The sequence below is a fragment of the Dermacentor variabilis genome, chromosome 2, assembly GCF_050947875.1.
Source record: "Dermacentor variabilis isolate Ectoservices chromosome 2, ASM5094787v1, whole genome shotgun sequence".
Taxonomy (NCBI): Eukaryota; Metazoa; Arthropoda; class Arachnida; order Ixodida; family Ixodidae; genus Dermacentor; species Dermacentor variabilis.
In genome coordinates, this window is record NC_134569.1 from 110545351 (window position 1) to 110563430 (window position 18080).

The 18080-nt window shown below is 44.7% G+C and overlaps 3 protein-coding genes across 3 annotated transcripts; 1 reads left to right on the forward strand and 2 right to left on the reverse strand.

The window, feature by feature from the left end:
• Positions 1-257: 257 nt before the first annotated feature.
• LOC142572516 (peptidyl-prolyl cis-trans isomerase 5-like) lies at positions 258-3795 on the reverse strand. Its single transcript, XM_075681680.1, has 5 exons — positions 3530-3795; positions 2995-3117; positions 2816-2924; positions 1920-2104; positions 258-615 (listed from the first exon to the last, which is right to left on the reverse strand). Exons 1-5 carry the CDS (start codon positions 3554-3556, stop codon positions 481-483), a joined length of 579 nt encoding a protein of 192 aa, XP_075537795.1. The 5' UTR covers positions 3557-3795; the 3' UTR covers positions 258-480.
• Positions 3796-7067: 3272 nt separating this feature from the next.
• On the reverse strand, positions 7068-9984 carry LOC142572517 (peptidyl-prolyl cis-trans isomerase B-like). The gene is made up of 5 exons (XM_075681681.1): positions 9656-9984; positions 9367-9489; positions 9171-9279; positions 8388-8572; positions 7068-7421 (listed from the first exon to the last, which is right to left on the reverse strand). The coding sequence occupies exons 1-5, from the start codon at positions 9689-9691 to the stop codon at positions 7287-7289; spliced, it is 588 nt and encodes a 195-aa protein (XP_075537796.1). The 5' UTR covers positions 9692-9984; the 3' UTR covers positions 7068-7286.
• A 918-nt stretch (positions 9985-10902) lies between these two features.
• Positions 10903-17987, forward strand: LOC142572518 (uncharacterized). Its single transcript, XM_075681682.1, has 7 exons — positions 10903-11881; positions 12137-12203; positions 12312-12397; positions 12833-12975; positions 13092-13203; positions 13729-13845; positions 14445-17987. The coding sequence occupies exons 1-7, from the start codon at positions 11462-11464 to the stop codon at positions 14637-14639; spliced, it is 1140 nt and encodes a 379-aa protein (XP_075537797.1). The 5' UTR covers positions 10903-11461; the 3' UTR covers positions 14640-17987.
• The last annotated feature ends 93 nt before the right edge of the window (positions 17988-18080 follow it).

Below are 18080 nucleotides of genomic sequence, written 5' to 3' on the forward strand. Positions count from 1 at the left end.
TAGTAAAGGCATGGTCATCTTGACCACCTCAACTCCACACACACCACATTGTGTTGGCACTGTTGTCACACATAGTACACATACTGCCAAGATGTAGCCTTGCACAAAGCAGCAATATTAGTAGCTCTGCCATTGTACAGCACAGTGTCACTCCCACAGTCGCAGTGAAACAATCACACCTTGGTGCTTCTTGGCAATCATTGAAACTGAAGCTGGCACGACCACTTACACTGTACAACACAGAGCCAGACCACATGTCGACAAAGTAACCATTTTATTGACAGTATGTTATAAGAAAAAAAAAACGAAAAACATTTGAACACAGCCTTCACTTAACGATCCTGTTTGCATACGGAATGATCCTGAACTGGGCATTCCCAATTGCAAAGTACCCTGAGTAATGAACAAAAAAAAAAAGGGGGGGGGTGCATAATTGAGCATTAGATGATTGCACACTCTCTTTGTGGTTGTACTTGCCCCCTAGTCAGTGGCAGCAGTACAAGCTGTGGGGAAAGGAGCCTCCACAGTTAGCACACCAGAGTCCACAATAACAACATCTTTTGTTGGCCTGTCCTTGCTGTCCGTGGAAACCTTCTCCACCTTGCGCACGACATCCTGTTGACACAAAAAGAGAAGGGAATGTAAAGTAGTCGATTGCAGCTCACTTGGGAATTGCCTGCAGAAGGTCACAAGCCTGTCTGGGATGCATTGCATAGCACAGTGCTAACACCAAAATGCCAAGTGCTGTGCAGAAATCGCTCTTTCACAAAGATTATCTAATGCGTGGGCCACACATGTGCAGCTCATACTGTGGCTCCAGGATCTTTTAAGAGATTAACAAAAGTGCAGACCATGCTAGCTGAACGCTTCCGGCAGGTAAAATTCCACTACACCCAGCAGGTGCCTACTGCTGTCCAGTCTCAAACATGGCAGGGGCCCGTCAAGCTTTTCTTGCGAGTGTAAAAAGTAAACTCTTCGCATTCAGTCCACGCTGTTACAGAGCCTTCAGAAAGGATAATGAACTTTCCAAGCTACAACTGTAAAACAGAAATTCATTTATTTTGGCCATATGGCATTTTCTGCCTATATTTAAAATGCATGTAGAACAAGAGTGTCCAAATCAAAAGTAAACTCTTCCCATTCAGTCCACGCTGTTAATTTCGGAAAACAATTGCAATCATTTTGTCATGTAACGGGAATGTGCGCATAGCATTGCAACATTTCAATGAACGGACAAGTTCGCTTTACTACTTAGCTTTAGCACCAGTACTATGGCTTTTGCCTGTTGTTCCAGGACCAAACAGACTTTAATTGCCAATATGTTTTAGCAGTTATAAAACTGTCTGGTTTCGTTATGTGTCACTTGAACAGATACCCTTAGGCATTTACGGTACTCCATCGCACAAGTCTCACGGGAGCACTTTGGAAATTGATGGACTGTTCTTAATGAATAGGAAAGCTGAATGCCCCTCAAGATCTGTTCATCTGTGCCGCATCTTCTGCTCAGCGGCTGCTGAATTCACGATATACGATGCGCAAACACCCTAACATGTCACTTATCGCTGTAACATATGTCCTGAGAAAAACCAAAGCTCTCTAATCCTGCGATTATTCAGACAGCTACGCACAGTAGTATATCCCATTGCGCAAGGGTATTGCTTGTGTATGCCTCGTAGCTCTGGCAGCATTGCAAAAACAACTTGCGAGATAAAGTATAGAGCTAAGTTCACGTGAGATGCACACTGTACATACGAAAAAAGCAACATGCAGGTAAAAGATACCCAATGCGATTATCGAAATCGTATGCACTGTGTGCTCTGTCACGGGACGTGTTGCAACATAAGCAGCAAAGACTTGTGCAAAGTGCGCTTTCAAACTGCTGAAGCTATCACAACTTGCTTAGTGTTCACGAAACTCACCATTCCAGCAAGAACTTTGCCAAACACAACGTGCTTGCCATCTAGCCAAGTGGTCTTCTTGCACGTGATGAAGAACTGCGACCCATTAGTGTCCTTTCCAGCATTGGCCATTGAGAGCCAGCCAGCACCATAATGCTTGAGCTTGAAGTTCTCGTCGGCAAATCGATCTCCATAGATGCTACGTCCTACAAATTAAGCACAAAGAGCAATTCTAGGATGTATACATAACATGTCGAAGTGGCAAAGCCCGCCCCCCCCCCCCCCCCAAAAAAAAAAAAACATGCTTAAAGCGCTATAAATAAAAATATCGAGAAAGAATACATTGGTACAGATCACACATATGGAACAAAATCACTACTGCTGAGAGACAAAGGTTCCAAATATCTGAGATATGGCAATTAACATCACTGTGATAATCCTATTTTCACATAGCAGCTGTGATTTTTTTTTTCTCTCTACCCTCCAGCACACTAAGCTGCTTTTTAAAATACTGAAGAAATGATTTTCCATTTCTCTGATACCCCCAGATTGTTAGCTTCAAATTGTTCTTTGTAGCAGCTTGGTAATTCAACACCACACTAAAGAATATACCATATACTTTTTTTTTTTTAATTATGGGGGTTTTACATGCTAAAATTACAATATAATTATGAGGCACGCCCTGGTTGGGTACTCCACGGATTAATTTTGACCACCTCAGACCGTGCACCTAATGCAAGGGACCATGGGTGTTATTGCATTTCGCCCCCATCCAGATGCGGCCAGAATTTGACATCACGACCTCAGGCTTAGCAGCTCAAACCACTGTGCCACCACAGCAGGTGCCATATAGTTTACAATTAAGCACTGTGAAAATGGGAGCATTTTTCTAGAGACCATGGCAACTCCATTCTCACCTCCAGTGCCATTTCCTTTAGTAAAGTCGCCACCTTGCAGCATGAAGTCTGCAATAACACGGTGGAACTTGCTGCCCTTGTAGCCAACAAGGCCACCATCTTTTGATGTCTACAAAGTAAAAGAAAAATTAGTGAAGTTTAAAGACATGCACACTTTATTAGCAGCATTAGCAGCTCACCTCTGTCAGGTGCTTTTGGCACAGCTCCTTGAAGTTCTGGACAGTTTTTGGAACAACCTTGCCAAACAGACCAATTTCTATACGACCGGCCGGTTTGCCACCAATCTCGATGTCGAAGAAAACCTAAAAATAAAAATACCGTCGCGGCGTGAATTGGTGTAGCCAAGGGTGGGAATTGGCACAGTGGGCACGTGCCCCCCTCTCCACGAAATTCCGCTCAGCTTCCCCTCTCACCCCCTCCCCGTGTTCGGTCAAGTAGGCGTTGATTAAGTCAAAGGAGACATTGTGCGCGCTACCTCTCCTCCACCCCCACCCAGCAAAAGAAAAAAAAGTCTGGCTACGCCACTGGAGCCAATTAGCTATAAAGTTATCGGCGAACAAAACTTGGGTGCTTCAGCAGACGTACTACGTGCAAGTGAAGCATCACTGTGAAATGCACTGCGTCAAATTCGGCACCGCAGGCGCGTTTACAGGTCGGCAGCATCCGCTTCCAATGGAACGGCCACATAATCAGCATGCTCGCAACGGATCTCACCTTGTCGGTAACTTCGACCGACGACATTTTGAGGAGTTTCCTACAACAAAACGTGCAAGCAGAGCGTTCTACCAGGAGAGCTTCCGGCCGTCGGGATCACTGACGAAGACGGCGATTGACCCTAGCTGCAGCCTCTTTTATACGACCAAACGGCGGGCGATGCCGGGCGCACAAAAAGAATAAAAAAGAAAGACAGAAATATTAAGCGGCGTTCCGTGGAGCTCTTTGATTCGTTGATTGGCTGAGCGTGCGCGCGTGCAGACGTGGATGGTGGCTGTCGATACTGCTATCACAAAAACAAATCAAGCGGCCGTTGTGCGCGCGCAAACGCCAATGTATCACGTCCACAAACGAGAAAAAGAGAGAGAGAGGGGGTACCCTTGTCGCGCCCACTTTCCTTGCGTTTCCAAAGGCGCGTAACCGCTCTAATCACGTGCATTCAAAATGTTCAATGCGTGTTTTAAATAGAGAACATACCGTGTGCTTTACGTTTAATGTATTCTTATCGTATTGTTACTAATTGTGTGTGTGCGTGTGCAGAATATTCGCACTCTTGCGTATCTAATATGACCAACTCTATGCGTATTCACGGTAATAGCTAAAGTGTCGACGGGCCATCAAAATCTGCGAAATCTGTCTTGCTGGACTGTCGGAGACACACCCCGCTTACGTTTCTAATATATCGGGTATAACGAAGGTACTTTCGTGGTCGATGCAACTTCGTTATAACGAGTTCTGGCTATATATATATATGAAGGTTCGACTGTACGGCAAGTCTTTCAGTCTTAATTTTCTGAAAACAAGCATTTCAGAAAAAGAAGCAAAAAGAAAAGCCATTATTTATATCGGAGAACTTGCGAATCCTCCATCTCTATAAGGCGATTATGCAGAAGGCAGAAATCGGTTTTCTCAGCAACTACCGCAGTTCTGCTGCATTTGAAAGAAAGTTAAAATCTGGTGATTGCAGTATAGAAGCGGGTTCTTTTTATTTAATCCGTCAATTCTTTTATAAATATTGATGTGTTGCAAGATAAAAGAAATATGCGATAATTATATATGCATCGATTTTACAGCTGCAGCTAATTACAATATTCCTGAATATTGGAAACGTCTAGCAGTATTAAGAACTGGTTACGTGATTCTGAAATTGCTAAATTCCTACCGTGAAAGATGTCGACGTTGAGCGTTAACGGAAAAAAGGAGAATTAATTGTACTTGCAGTTTGGTTTATGTCAATGAAGATACGTTACAATGAAGTTGTGTATATCTTTGTGCATAGGTATATAGGTAGCCAGAATAAGAATGCACACGGTCTGCGGCAGTATTTTAAACAAGTTTTTTCTTTTTTTTTTTACTTGTTCTGGACGCGTCGCTATATATGTTATTGATATAGGGCAACTAAGTTCTGTCTTGCCGAGTACTGACCACGTCAAAGAAAGAGACAGAGAAAGGGGTAGAACGTTGCAAAGCGCGATGCGGGAATATAATTTTGCGTAAGGTGGGGGGCCTGTTGCTTGGGCACGCCGATACGAATTTGTGTGCTTGTGTTTTCCAAGGAAGGCCGCAATGACGCGAGTGCTGGGACCCCCAGCTGCATTGGGTCCTCAGCCATCACTTCGGAAGGGAACCTTGACGCTTCGAGCAACCCGACAGCATGGTCACCCTCAGGTCTAATCTCCCGGTAGCGGGGCACTCTGTTACGTCTCAACACGGCAAAGGGCATTCCTTACCTGCTTCCCACGAGGCACCCCCACCCCCTCTCTTTTTTATTTCGCCAGTGCCCGTCCAGACGTCGACGCAGCCCTGGCGCCGTCCGCGTTGACGGGTCAACAAAGAAACGACCACCGGATTCTGTAGACGCGGTAACAACCGTGAAGGGTCGCACCATCGCTGCAAGCTGACCACCACCGAGATCCCACTGATTTATGTAAGAGCCAACGTCGCGGACTACCGCGAGAACTGCGTCGACTTGAGTTTCCCAGATTGCCAAGTGGTTGCCTCGTATGCGGGTGCGATTGTGTAACATTGGGGGCGAAGTCCGGCAGAACGGTGCGACGTCAGGGGAGGGATTTTGCGAGTTGTTTTACGATTATGATTGACCGAGATACAGGCGTCACATTCCCTAGTCTATAATCTCCTAGCCGGGGGGAGGGGGCTACCAGGTTTCACCCCCCCCCCGAAATTTTTCCGGCTGGCGCCCGGCTCCTTTATGCCAGGCACGTCTCCTGTGAACGAAGGCGCATCTCCTTCGAACACTGTCCCTAGACGAAGTACAGGATGGCACACACCTTCAGGCAGACAAAGGGCTTGCTCAAGGTTATAGTTGTATTATTATGCACCAAGCATGGGAAACTTAACAGGAAATAATGGAACCTTAGCTTCCCTCCTCCGAAAAAATATATGGCTACGCACCTGTCTCCTGGGTAAGACTGTTTCAAAAGCGGACACCTTCGGTGCAGTGTGAGGGCCGATGTGAGCTCAGACAGTTCACATGTGCTCCTACATGTAGTGTGCTTCCATATCTGGAGCCACTGTAAAATATGTAAAATAAACCCTCTTCCCTTCTCTCCTACTCCCGGACATACTCATCCCTGTGGCTGGAGAATTCCTCACCTAAACGCTACCCTGAGCTGCAACACAATCAATTATATATAGGTATAAGCACAAAACCAATGTCGCCATAGCCCAGCCCTGGCTACGCCACTGTGCGGCGCTATACTTTTGCATAGCCGATGTGGCTATGGCGTTGTGCTGCTAAGCACGAGGTCACGGATTCGATTCCCTGCCGCCGTGGCTGCATTGCGGTGGGGCCGAAATGGAAGAGTGCTCGTGTACTTAAATTTAGGTGCACTTTACAAAAAACCTCCGATGGTCAAAATTAATTGGGCATCTCCCACTACAGCATGCCTCAATCAAATCTGGTTCTGGTGTGTAAAACCACAAAACTTACTTTTGCATATTTCCAAGGAGACTTTAGAACTGTTCGACATTCAGTGTAGACAATACATCAATATTTAACAATTTGATAAATCTGGAGTAGATTGCATGTTGTAGTGGCAGCTCCCGAGCTTGGCACTTGTAGGCCCAGCCCGTCTGTTAATTAAAAAAAGTTCTTCTAAAGCAATGAAATCAAAAATAAAGCCTCTGTGTTTATGAAGCACGCCTCACGACTATCACTTGTCAGTTTATGATGATACAGACACAGCAGGAATTTGCTGTGGCCCAGTATTCGCACATGGCCCAGTATTATGCACCACAAAAGCAACAGAATGTTGGTAAAGGAGCCACGGTTGTCTGTACGAGCCAACTCCACCAGATAGCATTGACACCATTGTGATACATAGTACTCCTACTGCTAAGGTTACAAGACTTGCACAGAGCAGTGGTATTACTAGTTGTGCAGTTGTATAGCATGACATTACCACCACCATCACAGTTAAACCTTTGCACACCTTCACGTTTGTCAACATGCATGGAAACTGTGGGCCACACTGATATGGCCACTTACACTGTATAAAACACAGCCAGACTACCTATACACAATGTAGCCATTTTATTTAAATTGTGTTTTAAGAAAAACTGGAAGCCACCTGAGTACAGTCTGCAGTTAATGAGCCTGTGTGCATATGGGATCATTCTGAAATAGGGATCGCCAATGTCAAAGTACCTTTGGGTAATGGTAAAAAAAAAAAAAAAGAAGAGTGGATAAATGTGCATGATATGATGGAGCACTCTCTCTTCGTGACCTTTATTCTACCTAGTCAGTAGCGTCAGCACAAGCTGTGGGGAAAGGAGCTTCCACGGACAGCACACCGCAGTCAGCAATAACAACATCTTTCGATGGTTTGTCCTTGCTGTCTGTGGGAATCTTCTCCACCTTGCGCACAACATCCTGTTGACATGGAAAGAGAAGGGAACACAGAGTAGGTAATCATTAGCTCACAGGGGAAGTGCATGCAAATGATGAATAGTGTGCAGAAGGTCATAAGCCTGTCTCAGAAGTGTCACTTAGCACAGCATGAAACCAAAATGCTCTGCAGAGACTGTTCTTTAATAAAATTGTCTAATGAGTGGGCAACATGAGTACAGCTTGTATTCTTGCTTGTGGATCTTCTAACAGGTTGTCCAAAATGCAAACCATGCTAGCCACACTTCTGACAAGTTAAATTTCACTACAACCAGAGCGTGCTTGCTGCTGTCCAGTCCCAAACATTTCGGGGCCCATCAAGATACTCTTGTGTGTGTAAAAAGTGCATGGTCACAATTAAGCCTACCCTGTTACAGAGCCTTCAGAAAACAGACCAAACTTTCCAAGCTACAACTAAAATGCAATTCACATATTTTGGCTAGGCGGCATTGCCTGCCCATATATGAAATACTAGACGTAGGAAAGTAAAACAAAAGTGTCCATTTGGAAAGCTGGTTCCAAAGACACTTCATGGAATTTTGTAAATGGTCAATTACAACGATTCTATAATGTAACTGGAATGTGCGCATAACACTAACATTTCAATGAACAGACAAGTTTGCTTCTAGTATGGCTTTTGTCAGTTGTGCCAGGACTAAACTATTTTTAAATACCAATAGCCTTTAGCAATAATAAAATTGTGCGGTTTTGTAACAAGGCACCTGAACAGATGCCCTTGGGCATTTACTAGGGTCAAGTTCACATGAAATACACACTTCATGTATAGAAAAAGCAGCATGCAGGTAAGAGATAGCCAAAGTGATTTATCAAAATTGTATGCAATATCACAAGAATTATGACAATGCAAGCAGCAAAAATTTGCTGGAGCTAACTTCGCACTCAAACAGCTGAGGCGATCACAAATTGCTAAGTGCTGTTAATTAAACTCACCATTCCAGCAAGAACTTTGCCAAACACAACGTGCTTGCCATCTAGCCAAGTGGTCTTCTTGCACGTGATGAAGAACTGTGACCCATTAGTGTCCTTTCCAGCATTGGCCATTGAGAGCCAGCCAGCACCATAATGCTTGAGCTTGAAGTTCTCGTCGGGGAATTCATCTCCATAGATGCTACGTCCTATAAAATTAAGCAATAACGATTTTAGGATGCATAAATAACATGTTGAAGTGGTAAAGCCCAGATGCAAATGCGCTTAAAGTGCTCTAAATAAATATAGTGAAGACTAGATTGGTTGATTACACACCTGGAAACCAGAATTTATCACTCTTGCTGTGAGCCAATAAAATACCAAAAAATTTGATATATGGCAACATTACTTTGATAACCCTGTATGTTATCACAAAGCAGCTGCAACTGTATCTTTCTTGATTCCCTCTCTCCACTCCAGCACACTAAGATGTTTTTTAAACTACTGAGTAAATATTGCTTTCCATTTGACTGCTATCTTCATACACGATCCTTGGCTTCAAGTTATTTTTGTAGCTGCTTGGTAAAGCGACTGCACAATAAAGAATACACCATAAATTACAATAAACCATTTTAACACATTGTGTAAAAATGGAAGCCAGTCATTTAGAAGCCATCATTTATGCAGGGCAAACAACTTGTTAAGCTTACAGTTGGTGAGTTGACAGGGTTATTGCAACATCGTCGCACATGCATAAAAGTCGTTGGAGGAGCGCTTCTTTATAAAGACCAGTAACTCGTATCTCACCTCCAGTGCCATCTCCATCCGTGAAGTCCCCGCCCTGGAGCATAAATTCTGGAATAACACGGTGGAACTTGCTGCCTTTGTAGCCAACAAGGCTACCATCTTTGGATTTCTACAAAGTAAAAATAATAATGATAATGAGAAAAAATGATGAACGTTGAAGGACTTGTACACTTTATTAGGAACACTAACAGCTCACTTCTGTCAGGTGCTTTTGGCACAACTCCTTGAAATTCTTGACAGTTTTTGGCACAACCTTGCCAAACAGACCAATTTCTATACGACCGGCCGGTTTGCCTCCAATCTGGATGTCGAAGTACACCTAAAAATAAAAATACCACCATGGCGTGCATTAGAGCTCTCAATGAACAAAACTTCGGTGCTCCAGCAGACGTGCACGTGAAGCATGTTGTAAGTGTGAAATGCACTGTATCAAAGGCACCCTAGGCGCGTTTACAGGTGGGCAGCATGCTCCCGACGAATCTCACCTTGTCGGTAACTTCGGGGCCTTTGCCTTCAGCCATTTTGAGGAGTTTCCTACAACAAAACGTCCAAGCAGAGTGTCCCACCAGTAGAGGTTCTGCCTCTCAAGATCACTGACGAAGACGGCGACTGAGCGAATGATCTGACAACTTCTTTCGTACGACAAGTCGCCGACTGATCCGATGCCGGACGCACAAAGAAGGGAGGGGGAAAAAATGGGAGGGGGCGAGGGGAACTTAACCGGCGTTCCGTGGAGCTCTTTGATTAGTTGATCGGCAGCATGGGCGCACGCGCAGTTCTAGTTGGTGGTTGTTGATGCCGCTGTCCCAGAAACGCACCAAATGGCCGTAGTTGAACTGCGCGCGCGGCCGCCAATAAATCAAAGTACGCAGTAAAGAAAAAAAAAAAAAGTCTTGAAAGATGTCGCTGCAAGCGTTACTATGGTGTCTCCATAACGTTACCTTCTTTATTCTATGGAGTTGTTCTACTAACTCTATGTTCTATGGTGTCCATGGAGTTCACAACTCTATGATAGCGTCAGGGCAATGCCTCCTTTACTAGATGCCTGCCGCGTGAGCCGAGAAGCTGGTTCCTGCCCCTTTCCTCTTTACTCTTCCCCACCCGGGTTAACCCGGGTCGGCTGCGAGCGCTAGCTGCGGTGGCCGCTGCAAACCTAAATCACGTAGCCATGCCTCCGAGATTTTAGCGGCGTCTGATGCGATCCCGGAGGCACAGGACCCACAGTCTCTGGTCAAGCCATTGGTCGAGCGCGCGCCAGCCTAGTAATCGTCACTTCCTCCGCAACAGGAAGTGGGTCGGCTGCGAGCGCCGTCTCTCCGCGACTACCCTGAACTACGGGAACCTCCGCTCCAATAGGAAGACTAGCGACGCGGCAGGCATCTAGTAAAGGAGGCATTGGTCAGGGCGACAAACTTTTAACTACATAACGCTGTGCTTTACGTTTGGAGTTGGTTCTTTAGTCTCTGGTTTGCGCGCTGCTTTCTCTTCCACTCAGTAAAGTTGCGTCTGAAGTACTAGGGCTATTTCTCTCTCTCTCTCTCTCTCTCTTTTTTTTTTTTTTTACCTACACTGCCTGCACGAGTGTACTTCGTGTAGGCAGTGTAGAGCTGCTGATAGCACTTCAGGTAGGAAAACTGAGGAAAGTGTGCGTGAAAGCGGTAATTAAGCAAAAATATAGAACGCTGTTTGCACCGGTTTGCACCGCGTTGTCACGACAGCTGCACGCACTGTGGAGAAAACATAGTAGGGGCGTAGCGGGAGGTTCAAAATGCGATTGCGTTAGTACCTGGCCCGAGCAACAGCTCGAGTGCTTATAGTGTTTAGAGCGCGAAAATTTTCCGATCAGTCACCAGCATGTTTGTCTCTAATTCCTACTGCGTTTTCGAGAACGCTGGATTATGGCTAAGCATTTCATACCGCATTTGCTGCGCACCGTAATTGCGTGTTTGCCGTCGAATCGACATCGGCAGCAAACGCTCGTCCCGTCATCTGGGAAAGCGTCTCCGAACTGTTTCGCCGCAGGCGTCTGCACTGTACACGCTCGTTTGTTTATGTCTTGACTGTGCGATTATAAGTACCCGTACGCTGGTTTTCGGTATGGTGAGCGGCAAACTGAGATCAAAAAAGCTGTTCCTCGCAGTGGACGAGACGTGAATACCAAAGCGAACGCGAAGCAAATTTACAAGGGCTAGGCAGCGGAATCGCTTCTCAACCGTGGTAAGACGCGTAACCGTTAGCTAGCTAACCGCCGTTCAGGCTGTCCATGTGACAAGGGTATAACTCAACGAAAGATGCTGCCAGGAGCGCTGCTTTCGGTATTCACGATCAACGCCGTCGCTCACGCCGGCGACTTGCCGGCTCACCGCAGTTCATCTATAAGTGGCCTGTGCGAGGTGGCCGATCTTGAATTCGACGTCGGCAGCCACCGCTTATGTGTCCACGGCGGCGTATCGAGTGCGAACACATGTACGAAGCTGAAGCCGTCGTGGGAGATGGTGGACGGAGCTCCCGAAGCAAAGATAGACTCTCTCTTGTGCGACCAAGTTTTCGAAATTGGATACTTCTTCAAGTTCAAGGAGCACCAGTCACCAGGAATGTTTCTTCGAAACGTGCCCATACCGCTGTTCAAAGCGCTCGACACAGATGCATCATCAAAAGCCGCAGGCGATCAAGGAGTAGTGCTACCGGCAATTGAACATGCGGATAGCGGGGTATGTAAATTTTTAGAATATACTATTTTGCCACGGCCCAGAACAGGCTGTGGACACTTGTCAAGTAATGCAGAATACTTAGTGCGTTTATAATTCCGTAAGCAGAAAACGAATGTTCAGAAACAAGCTGCAAGTACGGCTGTCATTTTGCTAAGGAGCTATAAGCCAAACTTTTCCAGTATTTACGAGCAAGAATCCAGAATAACTTTTCAACATATCCTTACACTGCAATGCCATGTGTACTTTCCTTTCTAGGTGATCGACTGGGACACAAACTTTTTTCTTGAATCCTCCCTCATCAAAAACCAGCTGATACAGGCAAGTTGTGCTCAGAAAAATAACTTGAAGGGATCTGCTCAACCGTTCTGGTATATTGATCTATGCTACTGCGAGTAAATTTTCTTTTTCCTTGTACTTTAATTGCAGGCAGTAGCAAGGGGATGCAATGTCTTGCCACTTGACAAGCGCCTGTCAGCGGTTAACAAGACTCTGTGCTTCAGAAAAGCCTACTTCGGGGTAAGTTTGCAAAGCCACTTTTACAGCACAATCATCGTTCAATAGATTCAGTTCATCTGCACTTCCTAAACTGATACAGAAGGTACTACACAGTTAGCACAGCATGGTGGCGTCCTCGCATTGCCACTGATTTTACGAGTTTAGGCTTCATACAGTATGAATTCACAATTCTTCCTGCGCATGGAAAGTACGAGTTTGTTATGCATGGGGGCACTGAACTGGCTATGAGCTGACATGGACAAGTTCATGCAGTGCAGGGTGAATTGTCGTCTATGTACAGTTCACGACACTTGATGCATGTGCGCTTTGGACTGTGGCAGTCGTGTAGGATAGATCTCACTCGAGTTTTACCACGCATGCCTTCTGTGACCCAGTGTGGCACGTGGCATCTGCCTTTGAGCTTTGCTTGAAAATGTGCATATTTGTGTTGTGCAGGTGCCAGAGCTAAGTGACCAAGAAGCAGCCGATGTACTGTTGGCATTTGTAGGGAGGGTCAAGGAAACGCTTGCCATTCACAAGCCAAAGCCAGATCCCAAGCGTCATCCAAGAATTGGACTGGCATTACCTCTTTTGCACTTGCAAGTATAGATAACAAAACTGTTTCATATTCTAGTGCCTATGTATTTGTTGTCATAGTAACGGATTTGTGTTCAGTAACATATATCGTTTTGTTTTTTTTACCTCTGATCTACAGCAGAGCAACAAATTATGTGCTACCAGATTACAGACGTACAATTGCCAAGAAGATCTCTGGCTTTGCAAAGGCCGTGGAAATAGACTACAGCCGTTTGTCACTAAAAGAACAGGTGTGCCATCTTGTTCCTACATAAACTAATAATAATATTTGGGGTTTTACGTGCCAAAACCACTTTCTGATTATGAGGCACGCCGTAGTGGAGGACTCCGGAAATTTTGACCACCTGGGGTTCTTTAACGTGCACCTAAATCTAAGCACACGGGTGTTTTTCGCATTTCGCCCCCATCGAAATGCGGCCGCCGTGGCCGGGATTCGATCCCGCGACCTCGTGCTCAGCAGCCCAACACCATAGCCACTGAGCAACCATGGCGGGTCCTACATAAACTGGCATGTACAAATGCTGAAGAATACTTTGGCCATATCATTCATGATACAGTACTCCATAAGAAAGTTTCTGATGGGGCTAATTACATTTCCACATGGTAAGGATTTAATTTAAAAAAAAAAAAAGACAACTGAATGGAAAGTTATAACATCTCAACTAATGCTTTTCTTGAAATGGTTCATTGACAGATGAATTTGGCATATATATCACATAATTTGCCCAACCTGATTGTGCCTGTGAAACTTTCAGGTGATGCAGACACAAGACCTTGATGTGGTGCTTGTAGCTGGCGGCGATGCAACCTCACTGACCAGTGCCCTTTACCTGCCGCCATGGGGAGTGGTTGTAAGGCTTAGCGAAGAAACTGTGAGTTCCACCAGTTAATATATACAGTATCATTGCATTTGTATCTCACTGTTATGAAGCGAATCCAATTGTATTTATCAGCAGCTGCAGATGGCAATGTCAATGACTTTTGGTTACACTGGATGAATATAACCACTATTCACTAAAGTTGAGAATGCAGCAAGGCTTCACATGATGTCAGCCATGCACAGGATTTCCATCGAAAATGTAGTAGTGAAAAATGGTAGCAGTTAATAATGCAAGTTGTTGCTACATCAAAGTTTACTCTAGTTGCATTTAGTTTCAAGATTTTATAAAGCTTAAATCTGGTTCCTGGCCCCTAGATACCAACCAACTAGAGATATTCATGATTGAATGTTGTCTTGCACGAAAATGTCACTCCAGTCATTTAAATCAGAATTATTCTGGCAACTACCGCATACATTCGTGCATCGCTGCTAGCCTGCAGACTTTCCGCTTGCACACTGCAACAGGCTTGTATTGGATCTTGTTCTCATGCCAAGAAATTCATTTGAGAAATGGATATGATGTATCGCAAGCAACACCATGATTACGATGAGCTTCGTAGTAGTCACATTTGTGCTCTTATTTCTCCTCAGAGAGGGAAGAAGAAGGAAGACTCCGTCGAAAATCTTTTGCAATCGCGGGGCGTGCTTCTCACAGTGACTGCATCTCCGGAAGCAAGCAGAAGCCTCAACGACGTACCAGTGTTTGGCGACAACACCATCTCCAATATTGAACACGTCTTGCGTAAAGCAGTAGCCATTGTTCAGCATAACCTGCAGAAACTCTGACATTAGCTCTGGAATTTGTCTTGCACGTACTCAGACAGATGGCAACATATGCTCATGGCAAGATCAGTTCGATGGGAGAACAACAACACCTGCATAATTCATGGCAGGAGGGGTGATACTTTGAAACTTCACCCTGTTAGTGTGCATGGCACACGATTTAAGTTCAGCAATGCTCCAGAGGCAGTGCAATAACGCTTACAGCATACACTGTGGCATGCAGAAGTTTCCTACAATAATTACTAGAGGAAAGTCTGGCATTGCACTTGTTCAGCCACCATGAGAATGCTGGGTAGTACATGCATTTGACTCATCTTTGCGCTTGTGGATTCAGAGGTTCTCGTGGCTTTATTTATCACGCTTCATCTGCCTTAATTTCCCTAAATTTCAAAGCAACCCATAGTTTTCTAACTGCAGAAGACTTGGTGAACATGCACAAATGCTACTAATTGCAGCAGTTGAGCCTGTCAGGGTCGCCAAATCGAAATGCGCCAAAGCTCTGGCTTGCCTGCGAGAAATTCATAAAGGCGTTCTATGCTGCCTCGTGATGCATGCATTCGTGGTGCGATTCCTGCTGCAACGTGTGCTTATTTGCTGATAGTTTGAATTCCAGCCTAATTAATTTGGTATACTAGTTACGACCATTACAACCTCAGTGAATATTTCACCTTGCTGTGTGGCTTACAGTAGATCTAATGGACAGTGGTAGATAAAGCACAATCTTCAGCTGCCAGCGCTTTAGTTGCGATATATGGTACATTCCAGCCCTTATTTCAGCTGCTACACTGATGTGACACAAGAGAGATTGGCCCACTGCATACATGCACTTTTCGAGAAGGAAAACGAATTTAAATTTGACATCGCAGCCACCATTACATACAACTTGCTCGACATGCATCTAACCAGTAAGCAACACTGGGAAGAATTATATAGTGAATTTCGTTTTTCTGGTTTACCAAGTGCACTGCAAGGACTTGGGAGGTTAGCAATATTTTATCTTTTTTACGACCTGTCGTTTCTGTGCAATAACCCGTTTGGACAGCCTAGCCAGAACAGCTCGAACTAATATGTAAGCTAACTCCAGTGCAGTGAGGATGTCATTTTAAGTTTTGCACTATGTGTGCAGTAACAATAACACTGTCATTAATTTTACAACGTGTGTGTCCTAACATTTATCGAGTGCAAGTAACAGCCTAAGAAGCCAGCATATGATGCCGCCTCCAAGGAATTATTGCTTGCCCATTCATCGTTAGTGTCGCCTTATTTTTTTACCATGATGTGAATCGCAGAAGTGACACGTGCTTGGTTGCCCTAGACTGCTGAAGCCAAGTTCTCGAAGCAAGTTTCAGTGCCCTGCTTAAATGGTTAAATTGCGGTGTTTAACATCCCAAAACTGCACAGTGGCTTATGAAGGACGCTGTAGTGGAGGGTTCCATATTGATGTTGACTATGTATGCTGCAAACTGCAATACCAACTGCAACAATTTTAGACCAGACAAAATTAAGCCTAGTTTAGGTAGTGTAGATGTAGAGGAGCCTGCATGCAATATTTTATGTCCGAAATATGAGTGAAAGCATCACTTGCACAGAAAGCTCACAAATATAGCAGTTTTTGATACAGAAACTGAAAAAAATGCACAGTCATTAGCACTTGCCAGAAGTGACGCATGACTTAGAATGTGCATCTTCTTCGCGTGACTTCTGGGGTTAGGCAGCTGTCAGTGATGAGCTGAACAATCTCGGAGGTGACATGCCGGGACTTGCGTCATAGGCGCCAACTACCAAGTTCATGAGTCTGCTTAGGTGCTGTTTAGAGGCTGCTAATAAGAAAATTATACAATCGCTAGTCCTGCAGCTTTGCTTCAGTGGTATATACCACTCATTTATAACCAATTAAGCCAAAGTGAGATTTCGTTGCAGTTGGCCCTTAACATATTCTGCTTCTTTTGGTGCTGTGTATTCATGTCGCATTTCATCCCTAAACCCCAGCAGTGGTGCGGTTTCCGAACTTGACCACTTCATCTCGGTGAAATAGGTGTGTACTCACAAATGGGCATTCTTCTGCAACTTTAAACAAGGTAGAAATGCTTGCTGCAGTTTTGTTGGCATCGCACTGATACTTAAAAATGTTTCTGCTCGCAGTAGTGCTCAGCTGAATTTATATGCATAGCTTAGACTTAAATTTTGAGACTTTTACATATATGTATTCATACTGACATAAGAGTGCATCACTTTTTCACTCGTGCCAGCTTGGTCCAGCATTCGCCTTGAAACAAACTGCATGGTGTGTGAAAAATGCCACCATTCCTTTCCTTAAACTTGAAAGAAGCTTTCTCGTAGGTAAAATGGAAAAAAATTTGCTGATGATTACGATACTCCCTAATGAGAAATTTGAGCGCAGTTCTATACGCGCTTTCATTTTGCGATTTATTGGCTGGTGCGGGCAATCTGTCGCGTGCGGTACGTTGTGAACGGAGGGAAGTGTTGCTAATCAAGTAACACTTGAGCACAATGATAGCGCCTAGCAGAGTCGGCGATCGTCAAAAACATTATCTGCGGGTCAAGCGCAGCGGCTTTTATACATGACTCGTCGAAGCTGCTGCCTGCGTGGCTTCCAGAAAGTACTACACAATTCTAATCACGCATACAGTCGCATTACAAGAAGCTTTGGTGACAACAGGTAATGGAGAGAACTATTGATAACATTCGAGAAACTTCTAAAAAAATTTTAACATTTTTTAGCTGATGAAAAGTGGCAACCATAGACTGATAAAGTAGTGAACAGATGACGCGCGGTATTCAGGTGCCATCTCGTAGCGATCGTCGTAGAACACGTCATGCGTGGCACCAGGCTGCACTACACTTTCTCTTTCATCCTTTGCTGTTGTGCTCGTTCACTCGGTTACGCCGCTGGCGCACGCCGCAGTAATGGGTCCCGCCCCCCCCCCCCCCCCCATTAAGAGCTTCGCTCTAAAAAAAAAGACTGTTCTGTATGTTAGGAGCATACACTGCTGTAACCATAAACACACTCCATTTACTAAAGAGCTGGTTAGTTTGTGTGTTTTTTGCCTTTGGATAAAGGTTTCTGTTTCATTCTTAGGCTGTCACTTGCTATGTATCAAATGTCGATCTGATTGTTTTTACCTCAAGTGTTACGCCTATGTTTGTGGCCACATTTAGCTTTTTTTTTTTTTTTTCCGTGTCTACACATCAGCATATCTCAGGGAAAGTTTACACCCATGACTTTATGCTCAGACAAGAGAATACACTTTGTAACTAAGGGACATCTTTACAGTCCACATTTCTTTGGGACCAATAATATACAATGAGCAATAAAGTAAACTTGTAGAATTCAAAGTGTCGCATCTTTTCTTTTTCTGTGTGTGTGTAGTTTGCGGGACACAGGACTTACGAATAAGTTGAATTCCTGCAAAGCCTGGATAC